This window comes from Pundamilia nyererei, unplaced genomic scaffold, assembly GCF_000239375.1.
Source record: "Pundamilia nyererei isolate P.nyererei 1_Seehausen unplaced genomic scaffold, PunNye1.0 scaffold00041, whole genome shotgun sequence".
Taxonomy (NCBI): Eukaryota; Metazoa; Chordata; class Actinopteri; order Cichliformes; family Cichlidae; genus Pundamilia; species Pundamilia nyererei.
Genome location: NW_005187442.1, coordinates 2,878,118 through 2,899,434, shown reverse-complemented (window position 1 = coordinate 2,899,434; position 21,317 = coordinate 2,878,118). Strand labels below are relative to the sequence as shown.

General features: G+C 39.6%; 1 protein-coding gene across 2 annotated transcripts in view; it reads left to right on the top strand.

The window, feature by feature from the left end:
• The window catches only part of slc24a4b (solute carrier family 24 member 4b), a 33,524-nt gene extending 18,913 nt beyond the window's left edge, over positions 1-14,611 (top strand). The window contains exons 4-17 of one of the 2 annotated variants that reach the window (XM_005731126.1): positions 182-256; positions 341-425; positions 525-628; positions 857-931; positions 1,016-1,041; positions 1,856-1,909; positions 3,476-3,567; positions 6,852-7,021; positions 7,255-7,390; positions 8,325-8,491; positions 9,380-9,494; positions 11,037-11,149; positions 11,265-11,330; positions 12,122-14,611. In XM_005731126.1, coding sequence (XP_005731183.1) covers positions 182-256; positions 341-425; positions 525-628; positions 857-931; positions 1,016-1,041; positions 1,856-1,909; positions 3,476-3,567; positions 6,852-7,021; positions 7,255-7,390; positions 8,325-8,491; positions 9,380-9,494; positions 11,037-11,149; positions 11,265-11,330; positions 12,122-12,271 — 1,428 coding nt within the window. In that variant the 3' untranslated portion in view covers positions 12,272-14,611. Of the gene's footprint in view, positions 1-181; positions 257-340; positions 426-524; positions 629-856; positions 932-1,015; positions 1,042-1,855; positions 1,910-3,475; positions 3,568-6,851; positions 7,022-7,248; positions 7,391-8,324; positions 8,492-9,379; positions 9,495-11,036; positions 11,150-11,264; positions 11,331-12,121 lie in introns of both variants that reach the window. The other variant, XM_005731125.1, reaches the window with a different exon arrangement.
• Positions 14,612-21,317: the final 6,706 nt, after the last annotated feature.

Below are 21,317 nucleotides of genomic sequence, written 5' to 3'. Positions count from 1 at the left end.
TTTTTTTTTTTTTTTTTTTTTTTTTTTTGTTTTTTTTAGCAACTGGTGCTTTATTAACTTAGCTAATTTCTGCAGATTTAAGGATATATCCATTAAGCCCATGCACACTTTATTTACTATATCCTTGCCCCTTGTCACATAAAAATTCTACAAATGTAACTTTTTTCCCCCCCATCTCCAGGCTCTTTACATGTTTCTGGCGCTTGCTATAACATGTGATGAATACTTTGTGACATCACTGGAGAAGATCTGTGAGGTACGTGGTGGTTGTCATCCTCTCTTCCCAAGTTACACTTTTACGGTGTATGTAAAACCAATCATCTTTGCTTAATTCCTGCAGAAACTAGATCTAAGTGAAGATGTCGCAGGAGCCACCTTCATGGCAGCTGGCAGTTCTGCACCAGAGCTTTTTGCATCTGTCATCGGTACTCATGCATACATACAAGCAGTATGTGCACCCACTCAGACGTTCCCAGATGGTCTGTGTCACCACTAATTCTGACTGGCTGCCTCCTTGTGTGCAGGTGTCTTCATCACCCACGGTGATGTGGGGGTGGGGACCATCGTTGGCTCAGCGGTCTTCAACATCCTATGCATCATTGGTGTCTGCGGGATCTTTGCTGGACAGGTGTGTGCGAGAGAGAGGAGTGACTTACTGCTGTGACTGTATCGTTCTGTTTATTTATAGACTGCAGAGCATCACATGTGTCGCATTTGAGGGGAAATGAAGCAATCTGCTTCAGTTTTCTTAGAACTGGTTTTAGTGAAAGTGGAGAACTAAACTGCAGGTGTAATCAGAAAGTGTTCTGCAAATATGTTAACTGTAACTCAAGAGATACTTTCTGTGAATTCTTAGGTGGTGATGCTGACCTGGTGGGCTGTTTTCAGGGATTCCTTCTATTACATCCTGTCTGTTGTGGCTCTGATTGCAGTAAGTTATTGCATGTGTTTATTAATGAGTACTTGCCATGACTGTGCTGTAATCAAAAAATAATAATTTCTTTTTATTTTTCAGTTCATCTATGATGAGAAGATAGTTTGGTAAGCTGTGCATTTAACCATATTTATAGTGAGGTTGTTTAAAGTTTTCCAACTTTTTAGTTCGTTTCAGTTAGGACAGCTTTGCTTGATTCAGTTTGCAACAATCCTTTGCTGTTATACATTGGTGGTTGGTGTAGACAAAGGATGTCAAACATGAGGCCCAGGGGCCGGAATCGTCCCACTCCAGTCCGGCCTACTGGTAAATGTGAAGGAGAGCGTACAGTTTGGACTTTTAATTGTATTTTCATAGATTTTCCTGTTGTCTTACTCATGAAAACCTCGCCCACAGTCTTTCATATTACACCTTTTTTTTTTTTGTGAATTAAGAAAAAAATTCTGCTTCATACTGTCTTATTGCTGTTATTGCATTCATCCCCCCCATAATTTTACACATTTATTTCTTACGATTAAAGTCATCATTAAAATAGAGCAGCATGTCTTTATCATGTTGAAATTGCATTTCTATTCCTTATTTTGAGATCGCTGGGATTCAATGTGCATCTAAACTTGATGGGATTTTTACTGGTCTAGGGATCAAAGTGCGCTGTATGTGTGATGCTGTAAAATGAGTTTGACGTCCCTGGTGTAGCTCCTCAGTACACCCATTATTTGCTTTTCTTTAAGACATCTTTCTTTTGATTAGCTTCCCCTCATAGGGCAGGTTTGAAAAGCAAGTGGGAGGGGCCGCTGTATTAGTCATGTAATACCTCGAAGCTTTATAAGCTAAAACGTATAGCCTACTGAATTCCTATTTAACTTCTTATATACAAGTCGAGCCATTTTAATTTTATTCCTCATCCTGTCTCTCCATCAGGTGGGAGAGTTTGGTGCTGGTGCTCATGTATGCAGGATACATCCTCGTCATGAAGTGAGTCTTGCAAATTCTTCTTACAGCTGCTTTTGTTGAATCAGGCTGGAATCATGATAACACATTCTGCTTCACGCCCTTATGCACTAACAACCTGCATAACCAACCGTGCGTGCACAAATGAGCAGCGGATTTCCAGCTACTCGTATTGTCTGACTAGTGTTACAAGCTCATTCAACACGGGAGCTTTGTGGAGGAAAACTTGCTCAAATTACAATTAATAGTGTTAATGTGTCTAAATTTTAGCTTTATTTATAGGATGCTGTCTTGAGAAAAGGAAAGGAATCATGGGCATTTCAGATTTTGGAGTTCATTGCACTCAATTTTTGTCTTTCCAGACCAAAGTGAATAATGCCAACCAGGTTGTCCTCTGCTGCTTTCTCTGTCCAGCTGGTAATCTGTGTTACACTCAGCAGCAGTCTGCTCTCTCGCTGCCATAAGAGTTTAATCTCTCCCCCCCTCTGCAGTGGCTAAGAGCACAGGCTTAACCAGATCACTCCTTTTCTTTCTCATTTGGAGGAAAGAAGTGCTTACTCTAGGATATGCTGTCATGTTATTCCAGTTGAAATGGAATAAAGTGGGTTTTATATAGCACAGTCTGTGCACTGAGGTGACCTTGTAGTGCACGGCTGTGATTTTTCACAAGCAAGCTGCACACATGCTGCTAAATGACAGCACGGAGAAGTTAGGTGCATAAAATGTAAGAATAATAAATCACTATAAATACTTTAACATTTATAAGGATTTGTTAAATTAGATGTAATTATTCATTTGTCCTTGAAAGCTAAGATTATGTTTAAAAGTTATTCAGTAGTTATGCACTATGGTATATTACACATATGAAGTATGTGCATGAGCTTGTAATTATATGCACAAAGCCTCTTTTTACCTGTTGAATGTTTGAGAAAATGTCTTGCCCCGAACACGTCGTGTTTAACTAGAAGGGCTTTTTATTGATGTCCTCAGGTAGTCTTTTATTCCCATTCTGTCCTCAGACTCAGAGTTCATTTGAGAGGGAAAAAGGCAACACAGAAAACACAATTTAAAAATTGAAAAACAAAAATGATACCCTTGGATCTTCTCTTGCAAACTGCAGCCTATAATCACAAACAATTTTAATTTTTAATGTTTCCAAAGGTGTCGAGGGGCTAGAGTAGCTCTTGTAATGCTGCCAGTGTAACCTCTACGCAAATTATGTTCAAAGGCAGCGGTGTTGTTTTTTGATCCATTTTTATGTAATGGCACTCAAATGGTCCTGCTGAGAGTCTGAGGCTGAAAAGCTTGTTAATGCCTTCTGGGGATATTTTCTTTCTCTCTTACGCCAATGCAGAGCAGCTCATTATGTATAATGTAATGTGCTGATATTTATTAGAAAGTGAGCCACCTGAGTTGTAAATTGTATAGGAGAAATAAGAGGATTATTCCGGCTAATTAATACGTGCTATATTTCAAACAAATTGGTGCCTTTCATCTAAAGCTGATAAACCCATTTGCAAATAAATCTTGTGACTTTTTTTTCTCCTGCACTATCTTTGATTCATGTATTATGTTTAATCTTTTTACTAGATTCAACTCCAGCATGCAGAAGTTTTTCATGGGAAAGTCAAACAAAAATGTGGCAAATGGCAACGCGGCAGCCAGCAGTGAGATGGAGGACGGTAATACTAGTTATGGCTATGTTTGGGATGACGACCCGTCATCGCCTTTACTTCCAGGTAAGGTTAATCAGACAGGCTGCGTACCCATGACTAGTCTCTGCTAAATGAGAGACTGTATGTTGAAAAGGCAACAACGTGGTTAATCCTATGGAAGACTGTGGGTATTTCCTCCTGTTATAAAAGGGCTGTGGCTTTGATCTTTGCTTCCTTTTGGCTAACTAACCTGAAATGCTTCTGCTTTGTTCTTTTAAAAATATGCCCAGAACAGTAGTTAAACATGTTGTGAAATGAACTCATTTACAACTTGGTGGTTGGATGAGAAGATCAATACCACTCATAAGAATGTGAAGCTATAGCCTACAAACTAAAACTGCTAGCCAGTGGTCACATAGCCATCTGCCCTCTTTGTTCTTGTAAAACAGTAGGCTATCCCAGCTGTACCTACATTCACTCACCTTCCACTTCATTATTAACGCCTGTTCAGCTGCTTGTTAATGCAAATATTTAATCACAGTCACATAACAGCAAATTGATGCGTTTATGCGTGTACACGCGGTCAAGACGACCAAACGAGCATCAGAATGGTGAAGAAAGGATTTTCCCCACATTGGTTTTACAGAGACTGGAAAAGGAAATATCCAGTGAGCTACAGTTCTGTGATTTTAAAAATGCTTTTTGGGTGTCAGAAGTCTGAGAATCGCCAGACTGCTTTGAGCTGATAGAAAGGGAACTGCAACTCAAATAACCGCTCATTAAAACCAGGGTTTGCAGAAGAATGTTAAATGTCACAGCCTGCTTCAGTAGTGTAGCTGACAATGTCCATCCCCTTATGACCAATGTACCCATCTCCTGGTGACTGCTTGCATCAGGATACTGCACCATGTCACAAAACTCACGACATCTCGAACTGCTCTCTTGAACATGTGTTCACTGTACTCAAATGGCTTCCACGGTCACCAGATCTCAGTCCCTTTGGGATGCAAGGTGTACACCAGTGGGTGGTGAGTTTATTTGGCATATAAACATGAGTGGAATCAAAAAGACATTTCACAAAATGTCAACTATTTCTTTTAATAATTCTTCAGAAGCACAACAAGCAAACTTCGCAAGAGACGATTTGTCATGTCCAAACCCCCCCCTCCAAAACTCATTTTCTCAGTTCTCCTTTGGGTGATAACCAAGTGTAGCTTTTTAACAAGCACAAAATGAAGTTTTAAAAGGGCAACAACATAATAAAGTTCAACAAAATCTTTTCAGATTAGTTTAATGTCACACAACATGTTTTAGGTCTCAAGGTTATTCTGGGAGAAAAATTAGTCTTTTAAATAATACCATTGGTGTCATGTTACAGTACTTTATAGCCACAGTCCTCTACTTCTTCCTTCTTTTTGAACTCTCAAAGGTTTTTAATTAGACATGTAACCCTTCTGAGAGACCTAACCTTTCCTACTTTGGCTGCATTAGTGCTAACATGCCTGTCTGTTTAGCCTTACTAAACTTTTTCTTGCTTGTTGTCAACAGTGTTGTGCTGCTGTGTGCCAGTTCTTTCTGCTTGCATACTACTTTTCTTCTGCTGATCTCTGGGGTGTAGACCCACTCGCTCCTGAAGTGGTAATGAATTTCACAAGAGGAAATGTTTATGCCAGCTCTGTTTACATATTTAATTTATGTGCATTCTTGCATGTATAATAAGTCAAATTAAGGCTGAGTAAAACTAATAAGTGGACTGTAGAACTTTTAATTCCCCACACACTGAATCTTAGTACTAATTGCATGCAAAGACCAAATGTGGATTTGCTGGGTGCCAATAAAGCAGGCCGAGTTGAAGTCTGAAGCGGACTGTTTAACGTGTCAGCCAAATTACAGCTCGAGTTGAGTCAAAGGTTCCTGCGGTTACATGTTCAAAGATGCACCCTTTGAAATCAGTCTTGGTTGCTAGTTTTAAATATTTAAAAAAAATTTATTTTACAAGACAATATGGGAGAGCTATTTGAAGTTCAGTATCCAGAAATCATATGAACTGCACTTATTTTAACCAACCCAGTTGCTGTGTAAAACTCTCCTGTCAATATTCCAGAAGCACGAAACACTTGGGAATCAAAGGGTTTTTGAACATCTCCTTTTCTCCACAAGCATTCCTCTTCTACCAAGTAACTTTGAGATTGAAGTCCAGGAAAGGCAGAAAATTCATATTTTTGTACTACGAGCATTTATGGAGAAACGTTTGTAATGGGCCCTTGCTTTTCTAGCATGCGCCACACACATTCTTAGTGATAGTTTTACATTTTTTCCATCCATTTATATCTCCAAGAAATATCATAATGTGCAAAAACTAATGTAGGAAAGAGGAATGCTGATAGGATTCATCATTCCTAAGTGGTGATGCAAGAATCTGAATCGAAACAAGTTTAAAAAAAAAAAATAAATAAAAAAATTCAACTCTCAAAAACACTAAAATTCTTATTTTTCTTTTGCTAGGTAGTTTGCCTTGGAGTACACATTTTGTTACCATGGCAAACGGGGGTAGCCAGGAGGGCACCAACTGGTCTCTAGACGTGTCTGACTGAGGCGTCAGTAAATCACCAACTTGAGATCAGTTTCTATATAGCTTTATTGTAGTTTCACATTGGAGAATTTTATATACAATTTTATATAAAACTTTCATCTCTGTAAATCCACTTAAATATGATTGGATAATCTAAAAAGTTGAGTTGAATTGTCTGAGAAATATCAAATTTGGCATTTTCTTACAGTCTACCCATTTGAAGCGAATTGAACTGAACTGTATGTGCTAAGATTGGCATCCTGGTGCTCCAAACCAACAATGTTACCTTACAATTGGATTCAGAGAAGCACTTACCCTGTCACTGAGAGAGCAGGTGACATAAAGGCACCAACAGAAAAACAGAAAAAGATGGCTTGAAAGAAATGATGGATTTTTCGAAAAGGAAGGCATCCAGATTTGTAGATGCAAGGTATTCCTCATCTTGGGATGGTTTTACTTGATATATTTGACATCTAACTGCCTTCACACTGATTGGGGAGTGGTAGAATAATAATATGGTCTAGTGCAGCTCTGTTTGACACTAATTAAATGGCAGCTTAGTTCTCAGTAATGCTTTATTTTGGCTTGGAAGTCTATAGCGCTCGAGACTACAAATTTATATAGCAGATGTTTTTCTTTTTTTTTTCCTTTTTCTTTTTTTTAAATATGCTGTAATGGTTTGGACCATTATTGGTTTGTCTTGTATTTATTGCTGTAATGTGTGCTTCTACCCCTTTAGTCAAGCCTAGCAAAGCTTACAGCCGCGGCTCTGTGGTGATGGTGGATGAGATCATGAATGCAAGCCCTTCAAAGTTCAGGTTCCCAGAGGCTGGCCTCCGTGTCATGGTGACCAGCCATTTTGGACCCAAGACCCGCCTGCGCATGGCCAGTCGCCTCATCATTACAGAGGTACAGCTGGCCGTTGGTGCTCCAGTAACTAGATTTAGCTGCCTTTTACAGGTTAAAGGTGGGAACTATTTTCAGCTTTGTGTTTCTAAGAAGGCCTGAAGGGTTTTATGTCATCATACACTTACATAATTTTATTGTACAACTAGAGGAACAAAATCAATTTTAAAAGCAGAAGTAGTAGCACGTTCGCTCATGTGCTCTTTGACTTAGTTTGTTTCTTTTGAAAGCGCCAGAAGTTGGTGCAAGCTGCCAATGGTGTGGAGACACAAGTGATCGACGGGAAGGTTGAAATCGAGAATGGAAACGTGCCAGAGGACAAACCCAGCGAGGTGGTGGAAAATGACACCATCTCACCTTTTCATATTCCAAGTACGTGCTTGATGCATTTCTTTGATGAACGCGTGTAATTGGGGACACACAGACATGCCAGTCATATTTCAAAACTTGCTATGCAGCTTCCTGTAGGTATAGATTTTTAAAAACTAGAAGTGCTGTTAGTGCTTAGAGGAATGCTTAGTTGGATGGCGCTGCTCAGTCTGCTCAAGAATTTATTTCTGCTTCGGCAGTTATTGATGTCCTTGCTTAAATTGGGCAGTAGGTTCTTGTATACCAACTAATGATTATCCTCTTTGACATCTCTAAGCAGGGCTGCCCTTTTATCAGTCAGTGTCTGCTCATGTGAAAAGACTGAATCTGATTATCCTGATTTATCATGAAACTGACGAATCTAAGTGGGTGGAATTGGTGTTGCATCTTGTTAGATTATAAATGACATGGAAGAGTAAAGGTTTTGGTGCCTTAAGGCACACTGAAATCTTTTTCCTCAAAATGGAGTGCTCTGTCAGTATGAGAGCTTCATTTAAAAAAGAAATGAAGCTTGATGCTCTGTGTTTGTGGTAAATGACAGATGAGGCAACATGTTTATGTTCACTAGTAAAACCAAAGAGGAACTGAATACAAATGGAGCTACAGTTTTGACAGTCATTTTCAGTGTGACCTTAAGCTGAATAGTTCGCAGTTGCAGACTGTTTAGGCTGTACGTGTAACAGTCTTCATATAACGCTGTAAGTGATGTGTATTTCTAAGTATACCACAAATAATTTGAAGGTCAAAGCAAAAAATGACCGAATTCACCGAAAGGTGTAAACATTTGAAAAAAGGCCAGGAAAAAACATTAAACGGGAACGGATTTGTTTTTGTTGGCATGTGATGCTAAAGCTAATAATTATTTTTCATTTTTTATAAATGAAGCCTGGCCAAAATAAATTGACAATTTTGATCTCTTGCTGTTGTTTCACTGCAGGGGGTATAGGCAGTAAGTTTAAGTGGCTGATCTCGTGGCCTCTGCTCCTGCTGCTGTTCTTTACGGTCCCAAACTGTGCCAAGCCTCGCTGGGAGAAATACTTCATGCTCTCTTTCATCCTGTCTACTGTCTGGATTGCAGTCTTCTCCTACTTTATGGTCTGGATGGTGAGTGTAATGTTTGTATGCCAAAGATCATTTGCAAAGCACAAAGTGAAACGTTTTAATTTTGCTTGACTGCTGCTGAAGTAATTATTTGATTTAAAAAAACCAAACTGTTAAATATGAAAGCAGAAAAGTGAAAATTGGTGTAAACTGTGTTTTATGTAATTGAAAGTGGAATTTCTATTGCTGTGGGAAAATAAAACGCAAAGAAATTTAAGCCCCCATTATGGGGTGAAATGGTGGAGAGTGGAAGCCCAAAACATTCTCCAAATCCAGTCCAAATTAAATATGATGAATCACAGCAGCATAAATTGCAACCATGAAGGCAGCTACAAAAGCAAATAGGGTTACTTAGTTTACTTTTTTAAAGTCCTGTTTTAAGCTGAGGCTTTTAGTAGCCTGCAATCCATAAATTCAAAAGGTTTCCATTTGGATAAGACTGCTGTCACCCCTTTTTAATACAACACAACTATGCTATGAGAATAGAGGCGCTTTAAATTGTATTTTAACCTAAAAATGTCTTGGACTACCCTTACATGCTAGCTTTGAATGGCTTGTTGCTAGCTTGGTCAGCAGCAATCTAACACTTGCAATCCAAGGAACATAGATACAAGATGATGCTCCGATTTCATTTGGGGAGCTGATTTTTTTAATTTTTATGTATATATTTTACAAAGGCTAAAAGTTAAGCAAACACTACTGGTTATATTAACTGTTCTTGCCATGTGTCTAGCTACCATATAAGCAACAGCATAGTCAACTGAAATCATTCCTAACAATGTTGAACGGACTGAAGATTCATACTATGGTTCAACATATTTTTTGACATTTATCTTTTGTCTTGCTTTGTGTTGCCATTTGTTGAGCACTGTCTCCCACGTGTACTTTCAGGTGACCATAATCGGCTACACTTTGGGAATTCCTGATGTTATCATGGGCATTACTTTCTTGGCGGCAGGAACCAGCGTCCCAGACTGCATAGCTAGTCTCATCGTGGCTCGGCAAGGTATTTTCACCTTTTCCGTGGTTTTTAAATGGGCTCAAGTTTATTCATATAAGGGCTCTTTTCCAATCCTAAAAGCAGCTGCTCTGCCTGCATTACACTTAACCATAATTGATGTTGCCAGTGCCACCCCTCTCATGTGAATGCACAGTGAAAACCCCGATAACTTATCTTGATTAACTTACCCCAAGTTTGGCTATGAGGATAATGGAAAGATTGCCTGAGTATTTTTTTGAAATTGCTTTGTAGAACAGTCCTCTGGTATACAGAGCAGTATATGTTAAACTTGATTACTACAAGGTGCCCAAATGATTGTAGAGTTGAATATGAGGCAATCTGTGGAACAGTGTACAGTGAATTATGTAACAAAGTGATCACAACTCTACAAAAATGACTGTCTAGACATCAGCCTCATTGAAATGCTGTTTATCTATGAATGCCTGGAAACCTCAATGAACCGAAGCAATGCTGTAAAGACTTGTGAAGTTTTTCCAAATTCTGCTTCTATATTTGTGTTTTTGTTGAAAATGACTGTGCATTATGTTGGTTGCTTTTACCTAATTTTAAGACCTAAAGAGGACTTTTTACCATGACAGTATATTGAACATACAAGAAAATTTGAATAAGCATTTGCTAGCAACATGCATCAAAACCACCGTGCTACATGACCTCATCTCACCTCTCAGAGAAAGCATCAGGGTTCCTGGATTGTCAATAAGTTGTTTTTGTTTTTTGTTTTTTTTTGTTTGTTTTTTTTAAATTTGGTTTGAAGAAAGCTCTAAATTCTTTGCATTTTTTGTTGTTGTGAAATGTCATTGTTAAATTGAAATATTTGCCCTTGCATTCGGTCATAATGATGAATCCATCCCCATCTGCACTTAAGGGCCCAGTCCTGCCTCTGATTTATTTTGGGGTTTCCTCAAACGCACAACCCCGTGAGCAACTTTTCCAGTGCTGTTACCCTTCTCAACTTTTTAAAAAACATGTTGCTCAGATATAGAATTGACACTTTTGTAAATATAACATCTTTAACATTTAGTTTTTACATTGATGCTTAATATGTCCCCCCCCTTTCTTTTAAAAAGGATGTAATCTATTTACATGTAGAATTGTATGAAACCCACAGATGGAAGCTGTATGTGTTGCATGTATACAGGCTTGAATTTAGAAATGCAAAGCTGGAAATACTGCTTTTTTTTTTTTTTTTTTTTTGGTAAATTTTTTGGATAGCTAGATATAGGAACTAGTGCAGTATATGTTCAAAGCTGTCAGTTGTCTTTTATGTACATAGACACAAGGTTTTTTTTTTTTTTTCCAAGTGGAGAAGTACTCAAGATCACAGAAACAAGAGGAAATAGTACAGCGCTGTTTATAGACGTTACTCTGCAGGTATGCGTCACTGCTGAATAAGGTTAGGGCCCTTGTGAATACCAGAAGCTACAGAACAGCAGAATTGTTGGAAGTGAAGCATTTTTATTTTACCCAAAAGTCTAGAAGAGAAAACTTAAGTTTTTAAACAACTTTGTTTGGTCTCTTTTCTTGCAGGTTTGGGAGACATGGCAGTGTCCAATACCATTGGCAGTAATGTCTTTGATATTCTAGTGGGACTTGGGGTTCCCTGGGCGATGCAGACCATGTGCGTTAACTATGGATCAGTGGTGAGAGGCTAGTTTGCTCTACAAGAGTTTGTACTTGATCGTTTCTGTTCTATTAAATGGATGAAACCACCAAAATCCAGGTGAATCGTGCACATGAGTCTTCTTTGTGTTTCAGGTGATGATTAACAGTCAGGGGCTGCTTTACTCAGTGGTGCTTCTCCTGGGCTCTGTGGCCCTCACGGTGAGAATAAAATGCTTACATGTTGTGTTCACATGTTGCTCTCTTCTAGAAAGATGATCTAGTTAATTGCTGTACATGTTTTAAATAAAACTGAAGTAATATTACAGAATTAAGATCGCACTTCGGTTAGTGTTGTCTCTGTTCTGTGATAATTGGTTCATTCAATATTTAGAATTCTACAATGTGATAACCTTGTGCTGCATTTGGCAATAATTTGAAATTTGATATCCTTTGAAAATTCTGAGCTCCAGTCAGACACATTCATAAATTTCACAGTGTGACATCAAATATACATGAGTCCCCACACAGTCAGTGGTAAACAAATATTACTTCTACAAAGTGTAGTTATTACAAAATGTGTGCGTGGTCCCCCTCCATATAGATTTTCTGTAGCAGTATCACTTGTGCACAGCAGAGTTCTGGCGTGTGTGTCTTTTTCCACTTTAGCACATTTTATGTTAGTAATCGTCAGCAGGCACATGTAAACAAATACATAATCATGAGTGGAAAAGAGTGGAAACTAGAGCTCTATTTGCTTAATGGTGAACTTTAAACACTGATCAGGTGTAGACGATGTAGATTGTTTCTTTACTGTAGTGCCAGCAAAAAAAATACAACTTTCTGTTGGTGAAACTTGCTTAATTGGTTTTGTTTAAACAGATAATGCTGCTACATAAATGAGAAATTTCGTTTTATCTGGTAGAGAAACTGATTTTGAAATTCTTTTTCTCATGCTCAGGATTCAGTAACGAGCCTTTTGATGTTTTGTGTGTGTGTGTGTGTGTACACAGGTGCTGGGGATCCACTTCAACAAGTGGCGGCTGGATTTAAAGCTGGGCGTGTACGTCCTCGTCCTGTATGCCGTTTTCCTCTGCTTCTCTATCATGATAGAATACAACGTCTTCACTTTTGTCAACCTTCCCATGTGTATGGAAGAGTAGAGCACAGCAGCATGCCTCGAATACCAAAACCTCAAGGCTCCCATAGCAACCCTCAATTTTCTTTTCTACAATAACACGGACCTATCAGCAGACTGTTCTCCTCCTCCTTTGCACTCTCTTCTTTGTAATCCTCTTGTCCCAAATATGAATCAAATTTACTTACGAGGCAGTAAGCTGTAAGAATGGATGCCGTTGTACGTCTCAAATTTGTCTCCTTGTCACACAGTGCCGGTCCTTAATGCCCGTTATTTGGGGCATTGCCTGTTACTGCAGTAAAGTATTTAGTTCCTCTGTGCGCCTGCTATCTTTCTACCCATCTAGCATGCCTTTAGATGTTGGGGACCTTCAGAAATCATAAGTGCCCCTGTTAATTGTTGGTGTGTTTTCAATGTTCACGTTGTAGAGATTCACACACCATTTCCAAAGCCTTTCCACAAACCAAAAGAGTCTGTCGAGGAAAAAGGAAAAAAATAAATAAAAAATTAACAAACCACAAACCTTGATCCCAATCTAAACCCTCACAGAGAGCTTTCCTTAAAGTAATTCCTTAAAGATTTACCAATTACCCAAGAACCCAAAGACTCACTCGCTCTTCAGCTTTCTGGAGGAGGGTCTTGTCCTTGGCAGCTCCCCTCCTCCAGCTTGGACCTGACTCTCCTGGCATGGCCTTTGGCATGAGGGAGCAGCTACAGTTAGTGCTACACTTCACTCACTTGCCATGTGCAACTCCCAACCCTCTTCTGCTTGATCAAATGTTTGTTTTCTTAAAAAAAAAAAGACCTTTTTGTCTGGACACTTTGTGTCAAGTTGTATCACAGTCCAGATCCGATGACTGTGAGAGGTGTTATGCATATGCAGCACTGCACAATGTAAATTTGTAAACACTTTTTTTGTATTTTTTTTCAAAACAAGGTTTTGTTTAGTATGAAATACGGAAGAGAGCTTGTTGCAAATATTGGACATTGCCTGTTTTTCACTGAAACAAATTGCACATGGAAATGCTTTTTGTTGCTTTCTGCTGTAAGGAGATTTGACCACTCAGAGGTACTGGCTGGCAGTGGCGACTCCACTCCAGCTTTATTTTAGTTTAGCAATGTGTCAATCCACTTTTCCCTCCGCACAAGTTCAGAAAGACAAACGGACGACTGGCTCCACATCTGATCTTTCTCATCAGGTGGCGTTCTCATTTTGAGACTGCATCCGCATGAAGATATTTGTTCCAAAAGAAAACCAAACAGAAAATGCAAAGAAACCAGATGGTTCTCAACACTGTCTGCTATATCACCTTCTGGCCAGTAGGGACTACTGCAGCTCCTCTTCCCAGAGCAGAGGGGGGCAACCACAGCTGTCAGTTATCAGGGAAACACAGAGGTGGAGATGGTCTCTTGATTTTGAGTTACATGTAGATACTGCACTTTAACAGCCGTCCTCTCATTCTGAATCAACTAGTGCTTCCTTATGTGCGTGTGTATGTTCAGTGTATAAGTGTCCGTGTGACTGTGTGCGTGTGTGCCAGAGAACATTGAGTGCATGTGTGCGGGCCCACGCTACGTTTCTCACACCGGACTCGAAAACAGACCGGGACCTCGTTAACAACATGAGCACACCTGTCTGCAGTGCATGCTGGGACATCTAAAGCAGCTCCTCCACAGCACAGCGAAAGGCTGAGGGCCTCTGGGCATGTCAACGAATGCCGCCCTGCCCACTTTTACAAAAAACGGCAGCTACGAGCCACACTGCAATCCAGACATTTTGACATCATGCAAAAATGCCTGTGAGGAGTCCGCAAGTGAGGCGCAGAGACTTAAAAACTATGTTCGTGGAGAGTGTTAAGTGTTGAAAATATCCCTCTGCCCCATTGTTGGCAGCAGGCACTTGTATATGCAATCTCAATGTAAAGAATTTGTGACAGAAGGACCCCCTCCCCCCTGCAAGAATGCCATATAAGGATGGAGGGGGGAACCTTGAAGATGTGATGTCAGTTTGTCTACTAGTACTTGATGTGTGAGCTCACAAGTGTGTTTGTGACAGCTGAGGAACTCGGTGCAAAGGGTGGAAGTGTCTGGAGCAGTGGCTTTGTGGGTAGTCTGGTGTCTCCTCTTACACACAATCCTTTGTCGTCTTTCGCCACTCGCATTAACTCCTCGCCAACCCTGGCTCGAGGAGGTCGGGGGTAGCAGCGAACATGGGATGGTGGCATGAATGGCTTTTCTCAGTTGTTGTCGTTTTGGGGTTTGTTTGTTTTTTTTGTTTGTCCCCCCCCATTAAATTCCAGAGTGAGAGCAGGCTCTAAAGGATTTTTTTTTTCTCTCTTAAAGAATTAAAAAAAAAAAAAAAAAAGTCAGACCCACCCCAAAAGCTGCTAGTCTGTCAGGGTTCAATGACTGTGGATCAGCTGGAGGTGACCACACAGGGAGTCCACCAATCACCCACCCTTGTACAACAATCCTCTGACCCTCCCAACACTTTTAGTGGCAACTCTGTACATATATACATAGCCGCTGTTTTCTTTTAATTTATATTTTTTATGCTTTCTTTGAAGAAGGCATATTTGTACTGTACTTGGGTTGATTCGGAAATTTTTTTCTTTTTCTTTTTCTGTGTATAGTCTTTGCCCACTTAAGTGGGCAAGGGCGCACCAGGGTTAAACAGCTCATCTGTTTGTTGGACACGGCGTACATTCTCATTAATTTTCTGATTTTTTTTATTTTTATTTTTTAAATGGAGGAAGTGGGGGGGGGATGAAAGTAGACTTCAGAGGCCATATTTGTTGTAGCTCTGCGAAAATCCAGATTGTATGGAAATCCTGTGGGGGGGACATAAGTGCACAAACTTTCAGGCACACATTTAAGAGACTGAGACGGCTTGTGTGTATTTGACTGAATGCGACCTGATGCACTGTGAGCTCAATGTGACGTGGGAGTTGTTTGTCAAGAGTAATAATGATTACAAATATATTTAATGTAAAGTTAGTTACTAAACATTACTGAGGACATCTGTATAACTTATATGAATGTATTGTCTTGCTATACTGGACATATCCAACCAATGCATTTTACTGTAAAGCAATAATGTGAGGAAAAAAATAATAAAATGGCAAAATAATTCCTGTACATTTGTCTCAGAAGTTACTGTTTGTGAAATGCGTTAATTAAATGAAGCCATTTGTACATGTACCTAATGCTTGTTCTGTTTCTCGCCGCATGAACTCAAATTTCAAATTAAGGGGCCTTTTGCCTGTTTGTACCCACTGTTCAGTAAATTAAGTGGTGCTTCTGTGAACCTTTTTCTTATGTGCCCACTCATGAGAGTGCAGCTAGGACATGAGCCACTGGACAGAACAGTAGTAGTTTGAATGAGGTAGATTGCAAGCAGCTACAACAGTTTCCTTGTTGTATTATTTCAGGATTTTACAAATCACAAGGCTTGGATTACTCATTTTGTGGAAAATTAATACTTGCATATACTCCCCTGATATTTAGCAAAAATGTATTTTACAGTATTGTCCCAATTTTGGTCAGGTGCTAACATCCTGCAGAGCCTGCACACAGTGAAGGGATAAATCACTTTCTGGAAAAATGGGCCGAACAGAAGTAGTTTTACTTGTCTGCTTGTATCGGGTGTCAAGATGACCTAATACGAGCATGTTAATGATGACCCGCTGTAAAGTCCTTGTAGTAGTAATAATAATGGATTGCATTTATATAGCGCTTATCACACACTGGTGATGATACTGGTTGTACTGAGGATTTCCACTTTATTTTATACTGTATTCCCGTAATGATTATTTCTGAGAAACTAATTCACCTAGATTTTCAGCTGTATACTCATGAGCTAATTTGTTAGGTACACTTTATCTGGATCACCGCTAGTACTAACTTACACCCCCTTTGCCTTCAGAACTGCCCCAGTTCTGCATAAATTCAACAAGGTGCTGGAAACATTTCAGATATTTTGGTCCATGTTGAGATGATGGCATCCCACATTTGTTGCAAATATTCCATCTGGACATCAATGATGTGAAGCTTCCATTCCACCACACCAACCAGTTTTGAGATGATTAGAGTTTTGTGGCATACTGCATTATTCTGCTGGAAGCAGCCATTAAAAGATAAGTACGCTGTGGTCATAATGGGATGGACACGGTAGGCGACAACACTCAGCAAGGCTGTGGCTTTTAAATGGTGCTCAGTTGGTACTAAGGGGACCACAGTGTGCCAGGAAAATATTCCTCACACCAGGAGCCTGAACAGTTGATACAGGCATGATGGAACCGTGCTTGGTTTGACCCTCATCAGATCACATCGAGTTTCACATGTTTTTGCATTTACTGGTATTTATTCTGTAAGATGTCTTATTTCTAGTTAAGGTTTGGAAAGTTTGCATAAAATGATTTTCCAGTAATTCATTTTAATTTCTTGGTATAAGATTTAATTAACTGGAAGTGACAGCACTTGAGGACGATTTCAGACTTGCTGAATCAATCACATTTTCCCCTTAAACCAAGAGCCAATTGTATAAGTGCAGTTTCCACAGTTAACATATATAATGATTCTTTCTTGTTCAAAAACCCCTCAAGATAAAAGTAGACTTTTTCTGTAGTTCTCATAGCTGCTGTTGCACAACCACGATTAATGCTCTTTTGAACAAAAGTGGTCGTCTGGAGAAAAAAACCTCTTTATTATTCCGGCTACATCACTATGGCTTGATTGCATCCTCAATTATTACATCTTACTCACTGATGTTCCTCACTACAGAATTCACAGTTTTTTAATTAAGTTCCAGCATCTTCCAGTCACATCAGCAGTTGATAAATTCACACTCAATCAACCCTCAAAGTAATAACATGCAACAATACTCTTTATTTTGGGATATGTGTTCAGACAGAAAGCAAATAAATCATCTGCTACTTGGTTGAAGCATCCCTGCAAAGAATCGCTAAATGAATGAGTCCCACTTCTGATATAGATGTAGCTGCTGCAGCGTGTGTTTCTCCTTCAGTGAATGACGAGTAATGATTTATTGGTCCTCACTTGAAACTTGTCTTGTGGGATAATCAAGCTGAAGAGGGCTGTACTTATTAAGACAGGGTGATTGCAAACAATGTGTTATTTACAATGACAGCTGGCAACATGTGAAGAGTCCATTGAGCGGCGAGTGACGGGGAAAAAACCATTTTGATTGTATCTCTCCTCCATTAATCTGGAGTTACAGTCAGTAGCACCAGTAGGGGGCAATGTTGCAACAGGATTTATGTTTCAGTGCCACCAACAAACTTTGCAAAACAGAAGCTCAGGATAAACTGACATAGAGCTCTTCTCCCCCCAGTGAATTAGACTTTGGCACTCTATGATATAAAGTTTCAGTTATCAAATTGTGACAAAGTCACACAATGAGTGCCTTCTATACCATTCCATCACAAAAAATATACTGCGCATCATTTGTTAATGATGGATGTCGATAACCTTCTTCATCCAGACGGACAGCCATCTGGTGAGGCCAGCAAGGCCCATGCAGGCGACTGGTGCTTCTCCCTAATGAGCCACCTCTTGGCTACCCTACTACAGTTAACAAGCTCCTCTGTCAGCCGTGATCTTGTGCACTGATGAGTTCCCTCTTTGCCCCCTAACAAGCCCGTTTGGGCAGCTACTCTGTGTCTCCCCTGAATGCCGGCTTAGCTCTCCTTCGCCATTTGCTGTGCCACATTTAGAGTCAAGGCCCACGCATCCTGGCCTTGACATATACAGCACCATAATCCTGCTTTGAAAAGTTGTTTATCTGTTCACCCGCCGCCTCCACAGCTATAGTTTGGGGACATTTTCTTTCCTTGTTTGTGCTTTGCCAGTATTTTTGACACCATGTTGCTGTTTGGGTAAATGGCTGTGCTGCAGTGATGGATGGTTAGCAAACTGGGTTGCTGCTGCTTGCTGCATTCGCTCATAAGGGCATCCTGTACTGCTGAATGCAAGGTGTTGTGGGCAAATGGTAACCTCAGGAGCCAAGCGAGAGTGCCAGAAACTGCAGTTCTTGTCAAAAGCAGTTTTGGCTTTCATAGATAGTTTGGAGTATTTTATTTTTTTTAAATATCCTTGAGCGTCAATGCCAGCGTCGGGCCTGGGGGATTGAGGATGCTGCGCAGCATCTTGGTTGTCCTTCTGAACAGAGCTCTTGGGTGTTTTTCCTGTGATCTGCTGGATCCATTTAGCCAATATGTGTCTTTGCCTTATTTTTGCCATAATTTATGTATGCAGCTTACTAACTACCAGGTAGCACACCATTATATGCCAACTAGCTCTACTTCAATAACCATACAAAGACTGATGCTGTTTTGCTTTCCATCTTTTTCTGTCTTCATTTATCCAAGGTGATAGCAGGGCTGCATGTTCCAGTTTTTTAGAAATTCTGGTCATAACATGGTATATCATCTTTAGATGGAAACTAGCGAGCTAACTTCCTGCTAACTTGTAACTGTTGAACTTTGTAATTTGCCTTTTTTAATTAATGTTTGTATCTTAAACTGTATTGTAGCACTTAGGAGAGCAGCCACACTAAACAATTTACTGGAGATGAAAGAATTTGAGGCAATTTTAACTCAGTAATGCTGCAGTGTTTGAATTTGGGAACTGAAGAAAACTCTGGCTAATAATGTTGATAAGAGGCAGATTAAACCACTCCTGGCTTCAACAAAACATGGCTTTGGCCAAAACCACTAAGTAATGTTGAGGTGACTACGTCCATTCTTTAGCATTTCAAAGGGTGTACGTTGCTTCTTCAGCCTCAGGTTTGGTTTGTACTCCCCTATACTAAAATTAGCATTTGAACCTTGACCATAAACTTCTGTTTAATGAATTATGTGCACCCAAATTACAAAAGAAGCTTTTTTTTTTGTAACTTACCCAGTCATATTTAACAGCCAAGCACATTTTTATTTTGGCCAAGTTTTGAGACACCATCTCTGCCTCATTAAATGAAGGCATATGGGAGTTTGTTGTTCTTGCAAAAACACACTGGTTTCCATAATCCGCACACATTGTTGTGAACAATTTTGACAAAAAACAGCTTTGAAAAAACTGTAGCTTTAAAAACAAACATGTAGTCTCCATGTTTGCCATGAGTTTCCAGTCCAGTGGCATACATAGTACAAAAAGGCAAACAGAGACACCCCCCCCAAAAAAACAAACAATCTTTCTTAATTGTTTAACAAGATCCAGATAAAAAGCCAAAAATACCATGTTATGATTCTGAGCTGATTGTCTTTTAACTGTATGTCATCTATAATTCGGCTTTGAGATCAGACGACTTCACACCCACTCACATCCTGGGCCATTTGACCTCAGTAAATCACATGATAGGGTGGGGCTAGGTTTCACAATAGGTTCACCTGAAACCTTGGCTGATTGTGATCCACACCCGTTTTCACATCTTGCTCCTTAGCCACAGAAGCTTGTTTACTTGCTAATGCTAACTAAATATTAACACAAACACAGTTTGATAGCTCTTCTTAAATCCTGTAGTTTTGCTGACATGTAAATGCGTGAAGTTGACTTAAATGGAAACCTAGTCGAGCCTGCTTCCAGAGACAATAGTCACTGCAAAAAAAACAAAAAAAAACAAACAACCCAAAACCCACCATTTTCACTTTGGTACATTTTAATTGATGTCTGTTCTTCACTGGACAATCACTGCATGCTCCCCCTGAGTATCACAATTCCATCTGGCTGACCTGAGCTTGTCCACATAGTGACATGTAGACCTAGAAGAAAATAAGATTTCAGATACTCTAAAGTTTTTTCAGTGTTAAATTAGCATATATATTATTTTCAATATTAGTGTTTGTGGAGTGTGAATATAGAATTCTGAAACTCAGCACATGCCAAATTAAAAACAATCTGATTTCACTTTGGACTTTTTCTCTTTCGTAACCATCTCCACGTGCAGTTCTGGGTTGCTTCAAGCTTGGATGGTATTTTTAGATCTAGGAACATCAGTTTAGTTTATTTGCTAGACTTGACTTGTTGCGATGTAGAAAAACAAAATTCTAATTATAAGTGGAGGACCTCCAGCAGACATCACAGAAGCTAAAACGCAAGTTGCCCGAACAAGACTTTTCAGGGACTGATGTAAAAACAGCAGGCGTGCTGGAACCAGGCCAGGTGTGTTCAAGGACACTACCTTGTAGAGAAGATCAGCCAATTTTTTCTTTTAAAATTATTGGAGTCATGGAACATTATTATACCACTAAAGTAATACTGCTATTGGTTGTCAGTTTAAAATCAGTGAGAAGATGGGCGGTCTGGGTGTGAGCATCAGACTCCTAAATTGCGGCATTTTTAGGCATTAATTTGTAGCTTTTCTGCACGTTACTGTGTCAGGTGAGGTTAGCGGTTATGCTGCTGCTGACAGAGATTACAACCCTCTATAGGTGTTTGTGTCTGGTGGGGACGGTGACAAAGTGGATGAGCAGTTGCAATGCTCTCCATTTGTCCCATATGTGTTGACCTTTTTTTTCTGTGCACATTATACACACTATTCTGTTTCTATTTATTTGCTATGATTTGCTATTTGTCCAGTAACATTGCTGCACTCACTATCCCGGGTTTGTTTGTGTAAGCGTTCTGTTGCCGGCAAATTAAACATTCTGCAAATTAAGGCAAATGCTCAGTTACATGTTTCTTTATATTTTATTATGTTACAGATTAAGTCATTTGTTCATACTTACTTTGGTTTTTCTTTTCAGTCTTCAGGGTCAGGTGTGGGGAAACGCCCGCCTAGCATTTCCTCATTTTAAAGTCCTGATGATGTCACACATGACATCAGCAGGTCGAACCAAGTGGAGGGGTTTCTTTGTCCATAGAAATGCTTCCTTTTGTTTGTCTCAAGGTTTAAAGGGATTTGTTGGATCTTTTTCTTTTCGTTAATACAGCCTTAATTTACAGTTGTTTAAACGTGCCAATTAGAAGTATGAAGAGGTTTTGTGTCTTTTTAATCATCTGTGTAGCGTTTTAGATCCCTCAGTTCAAGTGAGTGGTACTGGCTGGGCTAATTG